The sequence below is a fragment of the Podarcis tiliguerta genome, assembly GCF_965153285.1.
Source record: "Podarcis tiliguerta genome assembly, chromosome: 5".
Taxonomy (NCBI): Eukaryota; Metazoa; Chordata; class Lepidosauria; order Squamata; family Lacertidae; genus Podarcis; species Podarcis tiliguerta.
Genome location: NC_139538.1, coordinates 91,506,698 through 91,512,697, shown reverse-complemented (window position 1 = coordinate 91,512,697; position 6,000 = coordinate 91,506,698). Strand labels below are relative to the sequence as shown.

Genomic DNA, 6,000 nt, shown 5'->3' with positions numbered 1-6,000 from the left:
TTATGTTAAATTTCTGCTCTTGAACATTTTACAGCAAAAAAGGTTACCTAAAAGCAGACCACAAATGATATGCAAAGAGGGCTAGTCATTGCTTGTACTTGATGGGTGGCAAGATGCTTGTATTTCTGTGCATGGCCTTCTCAGTCCTATGGTCTCTCTGTTCTCTTTTAACAGTTTTGTCCACCAGGGTTTCCAGTTCTTTTTCTGGAATTTCTTGCTTGTTGGAATCCTCCTTTTCCTCTTCGTTTGCATCTTGGGAGGTTATGATGGGAGATAATTTCTGAATCGCAACGGATAACTTTTCAGCGGGATCAGATTTTATTTCTCCAGCAGATTGGTGCCGTGTGGTTTCGTCTGCAGGAAAGGGGAGACACAAAATTTAAGAGAAAATGTATTACCTGTAGGGAGCAGCGAATTCAGAATTGCTTTAGGACTTCAATAAATACAGTGGTACCCCACAAGACAAATGCCTCGGAAGACGAAAAACTCGCTAGATGAAAGGGTTTTTCGTTTTCTGAGGTGCTTCGCAAGACGGATTTCCCTAAGGGCTTGCTTCGCTAGACGAAACGGCCCTGCCTCTCGTGTCATGGCGACGGTCACTGCACGCACGTACGCTCGCTTCCCTGCTCCTCCGGCTCCCTCCCACCTTCCCGCTGACGGTTAGTGCCTCGCGCCGCTGCCCACCCCCCACGCGCGCTCCCCTCAGAGAGCCGTTGCCGCCAGCGCCTCTCTCTCCCTGGAGTCGTGCTCCTGAGCCCCGCTGCCCTTCAGCAGCCGCGTCGCACGGTGGCCACAAGGCGCGGGTGAGTCTGAGGTACCGGCTGCGGCAGCTGTCCTGCTTCTCCCCGCCCCTCCCCGCCGTTGTTAGTGTTTAACTGCAGTGGTGCTTCGCAAGATGAAAAAACTCGCACAACGGAAAAACTCGCGGAACGAATTAATTTCGTCTTGCGAGGCACCACTGTACAAAGAGGAGTGTTCAAGTAAGGTTTTGGCACCTGCTTAAAACACTTTTGTATCCAGCCTTGTGGATGCTGGCATAGTTTAGAATTGTTTTTAACTGTAGTCATCATTTTAATATTTCTTGCAAACCACTTATTTTGCATACAGGTTATATATCGCTTATATATCAAGCAGCATGTAATTTGCTCAGGGTTCAAGCCCCACGTTGGGTGAAAGATTCATGCATTACAGCAAACTGGGCTAGATGACCCTCTTGGTCCTTTCCAACTTGACAGTTCTGTGAATCTAAGTGTTGAAAGTTGCAAGACACACAGAAGCCACATCTCTCAATCCTCCTCCCCATTCACAAAAATAAACGCAAACAATTAAGCAAAAACCTAGAGAAACAAACATACAACTGTCCGCCACTGCTCTCTCTTGACAAATATTAATTATAAAAACCAGCTATCGAAACTGACAACAACAGCCTTCTCCTGGCTAGCTGCAACGAACGTGCTTTGAGGTGCGGCCTTGGGGAAACCAGCACTGAGCATGCTCAGACTGTAGTCAAAGGCAGTCCTACTGGGCCAATACTGGAGCTGCTGCTTAGCCCTGGCAACAAGAGATAGAGAAGAAACCTCCAGCAAACACATGCCTTTTTTTCCTCCTAAGACACAAATAACAGGGGCCTCTTTCTCAAAGTGATGCTTTGGGATTGTGATGGGCAGAGAACAGCAGGTTGGCAGAAATGTTTGCAGAGCTTTCCTGAATTTGGACAGAAGAGTAAAATGCATGTTGTACAGGGAAGAGTGTGTGGCTCTGAGATTTGTGGGGAAGGGCTATGCCTCAGGGAGGCAGCCTCTGCTAGAGATACCTGTACCTGCTTGAGGTTTCTGTGAGTGGTGCAGGTAGTAATATAATGATTTATAATAATTTATTATTTATACTCCACCCATCTGGCTGGGTTTCCCCAGCCACTCTGGGCGGCTTCCAGCAAAACATTAAAATACAATAATTCACCAAACATTAAAAGCTTCCCTAAACAGGTATAAGTGCAGTGGGCTGAAAGAACAGGAAGGTTGAGTACACCACCAGGGCCGGCCCACCCATGAGGCTGATAGAAGCCGCCATCTTGGGCGGCAGAATCCCATGAACGCCTTTGCTCACCCCTGCTGCCAACTGCCAGAGAAGCAAGGAGAAATGGCGGCGGCAGCAGCAGCTTCCAATGAGATCTCGAAATAGTTCTGCGAGATGTCTCTGGAAGCTACCACCACCTGGAGCAGAGAGGGTGGGACCTCCCCGTTTTGTCTCTCCACACTACAAACATGTAGCTGTCCATCACTGATGGACTCTCTCCACCTTCATAATCAATCCCTGGGGAGATAAAGCTTCCTCTGTTCTCAGTCCCTCCTTTCTCCCTCTCTTTCCACGGCAAACATAGGCAACCAACCTCTGTCCCTGAAACAGCTGGTGGTGAGGGGGAACTGGGCTCAGGAAACAGACATCAAATGGCCTGTGTTTTCTTAGCAAATGCAGTAGCAGAAGACAGACTTCCTCCAACCCCAAAGCAAACAGCGTGTGTGTTTGTGTGTACATATCTTGACTTGGTCTTGGAACTGGAGGACACACCCAAGGAAAATGATGTTTACCGTATATTTTCAGTTCATTTCTCCCTGCCACCCCACATAAGTTTCTCCCCCCCCCCCCACTTAACTTTGTTAAGTGACTTCCTCACTCCCCCTTGGTTTGCGAGGCTCAGGCATAGACACCCGAGCTTGAGAGCACTTGTGATGTGGCAATTGCACGGCCCTCTGCTTTCAGAAATTGCCCACACAGGTGCAACTACTCCCTGGGGGTACCTGAACAGAGAGGCACGGTCACATCATACTTTTTATCCTGCTCGCCACACTTTAGGGGAACAGAAAGCTGAGTTGGGTAGAAAGCAACAAAATGTGCAGCAAGGTAACCAAATAGAGTCTGTGAAATGTATAGGTTATGTAAATGTGCATTGTTTCTATTATTTTGTATAATCTGTTTATCAAAGTGCTATGCAATTTTGCAATACATTACATGAAAAGAGTTTTATTTTTCATATTTTCCCTGCTTCTGCCCATCATGGGGAAGGGCAAGGAGGCATATACAGTGGTGCCCCGCAAGACGAATGCCTCGCAAGACGGAAAACCCGCTAGACGAAAGGGTTTTCCGTTTTTCAATGCGCTTCGCAGGACGAATTTCCCTATGGGCTTGCTTCGCAAGACGAAAATGTCTTGCGAGTCTTGAGATTTTTTTCCGCTCCCCATCCCCTTTTTCTAAGCCGCTAAACCGCTAATAGCCTTTTAGCAGCTAATCCGCTAATCCCTTAAGCCTTTAATAGCCGCTAATAGCCGCTAAACCACTAATAGCACTAATCCGCTAATGGGCTTGCTTCGCAAGACGAAAAAACCGCTAGACGAAGAGACTCGCGGAACGGATTCTTTTCGTCTTGCGAGGCACCACTGTATTGTGCTGCAGGCCCACCGTACAATCACTGAAAATCTTATGCTACAAGTCCCCTGGCACTGACTATTTCGAACATATCTTTTCAACCATAAAGGATGGAAACTTGCTGCTGCTTCTTTATTTGGAGTTGGAATTCTTTGGAAGCTGGGTTCAGCTACTAGTATCCCATAACGTGGCCTTTCTGGTTTCCATAAGATGCAAACTGCCAAGGAGAGAGAAGCACACCTCAAGATGCTGCTGAACTTGGCAGGTGCTTCCTAGTGTTTTGGTTCTGGTTTGTCTCCCTCTGAAATACCTATTTAAAGCAGTGGCGTAGCGTGGGTTGTCAGCACCCGGGGCAAGGCAAGTAATTTGCGCCCCCCCCCGCTGCACTGTCCCTCCCCCAGATAGTCCCTTGCTCTCTCTCCGCACCGCACCGCATGCCTGGCACCATCCCCTCCACAGTGGGCGGCGACCCGGCGGCTCGGATCGGATTCGCACAGCCAGCACTGCAGTGAGAGAGAGTGAGTGAGCCAGGTAGGGGCAGAGAGCTGCGAGTGCGAGCGCGCCCCCCCCCCCGATGTTGCGCCCGGTGCGGTCGGCCCCCCCTGCACCCCCCACGCTACGCCACTGATTTAAAGACAATTCATTGGGGGGGAAGAAAGAACCAAGAACTATGAGTCCACCTCTTTCTGGCTGAGCACTCTTATGAGCATTTTCCTTCTTCTTCTCTGCCTCGCCCGACTTCGTAGTAGGCTTGGGCTTTTGTTTTGCTTTGTGTAGCCATGGGTCCTGCATCCAGGAGTGGTGCATTGCATCTTCCGGAGTCATGCGCAGGGAAGGTTTCCATCTTGACATAAAACATATGGAGAACATCAGTATGGAGCATGATGCACATGTATTATACACACATAAACCTATGTGCATATAGGGTTTATTACTCACATTATCCTACATGTGACAGCACACAAAAACACCACACTCATATGGTGTGACCTTAAAAGGTAAAGGGACCCCTGACCGTTAGGTCCAGTTGCGGACGACTCTGGGGTTGCGGTGCTCATCTCGCTATACAGGCCGAGGGAGCCGGCGTTTGTCCGCAGACAGCTTTCGGGTCATGTGGCCAGCATGACTAAGCCGCTTCTGGCGAACCAGAGCAGTGCACAGAAACGCCGTTTACCTTCCCGCCAGAGCGGTACCTATTTATCTACTTGCACCTGACGTGCTTTCAAACTGCTAGGTTGGCAGGAGCAGGGACCAAGCAACGGGAGCTCACCCCCGTCACGGGTATTCAAATCACCAACCTTCTGATCAGCAAGCCCTAGGCTCTGTGGTTTAGACCACAGCGCCACCCGCGTCAGTAATTGCATTTTCACAGCAGTTTCATCACTGCACATCACATAATACACTCTGCAAAAATCTGAGTGTCTAATATATAGGCACTGCACCCCAAAAAAGGCAGAGGACCTGTTCTCCTTAGAGCCGGAAAGGAGGCAAAATGAAGAAAAATAGGTGAGGGAGATCAGTTTGGGAATGCCAGAATGCACAGGTAGGTTTTTAACAGGCATTGAAAGGAGTCAGGTGGGTCCTGGGAGCTTCAAGGGCAATAGATGTAATTTTAGCCACCTTTGCAGCCAGCCACCAATAACTCCCAAGCCACCAAGTGACTGTGGCCTTACACTTCTAAAATCATGCCTTTAATTCTGCCAGCTCACATGCTGACTGTGATCCCATCTAGTATCACCCTAACCTAGTGGTTTTAAAACTTGTCTATCAACGAACCTCTTCCCTGCATGTCTGCCATGGAGCCCAAGCAAGTTTATGGAAAACATAAATAGGATAACTCTCCATTAGCGCATGGTGTGAACACCATGGAACACATCCAATATGTTCTTTAAAGTTGCACATTATTTGGAGAGATAATGCAGTGGTAGCCAAGCCGCCTTTCAGGAAAGTTTGTTCACCATGACTGATATACTAACTGAGAAACCTCTGACAAACTTCCAAAGAACTCCTGGAGTCCCGTGTGAAATATGCTGCTTCCTTCTGCAAAACATTTTCATTACATGCTCTGGCAATATGGGGAATTAGCAAATCAAAATTAACATTGCTACCATAACTGAGCTCCAGACATTTAACCAACGCTTAAGGACAGAAAAGCAGGATTTAAGAGCCTATATATGCAATGGGCAAAACAAACGAAAGCTATCTTACACAAGGCACTTTTTCAGAAAATCCAGAAATGCACCATCATATGTTTTCAATACAGCGCTCAGTTCCCTTGTGTTCGGGTTTCTTATTCTCCCCCTACTATTTGTAAGGTTCTTTGGAGTACCGCTGGAATCTTTAAAACAGAAAAGCAACATTTTAAAACTGTATACACATTTGCACAATATTTAAAGTTTTGATGCTGGAAAGGTAAGTCCACAGAAGATTTAAGTCTGCTCAGATAATATTTATTTAGAACAGGGATGTCCAGCGCTGTAATGTTGGGGTCCACCCTATTCAATTGGAAGTGCATTTTGCCACAAAAACCCATTCCTTATTTTTATGGTCAGACTCCATAACAAATGTGGTGCTGTT

General features: G+C 47.6%; 1 protein-coding gene across 4 annotated transcripts in view; it reads right to left on the bottom strand.

Annotated features, from left to right (window-relative positions):
* DYRK4 (dual specificity tyrosine phosphorylation regulated kinase 4) overlaps nucleotides 1-6,000 on the bottom strand; it is a 48,440-nt gene continuing 42,440 nt past the window's right edge. For all 4 annotated transcript variants that reach the window (XM_083440736.1, XM_083440734.1, XM_083440735.1 and 1 more), the window contains 3 exons: nucleotides 5,632-5,761; nucleotides 4,104-4,267; nucleotides 1-354 (listed from right to left, as the gene is read on the bottom strand). In XM_083440736.1, coding sequence (XP_083296862.1) covers nucleotides 86-354; nucleotides 4,104-4,267; nucleotides 5,632-5,761 — 563 coding nt within the window. In that variant the 3' untranslated portion in view covers nucleotides 1-85. The remainder of the gene's footprint in view (nucleotides 355-4,103; nucleotides 4,268-5,631; nucleotides 5,762-6,000) is intronic.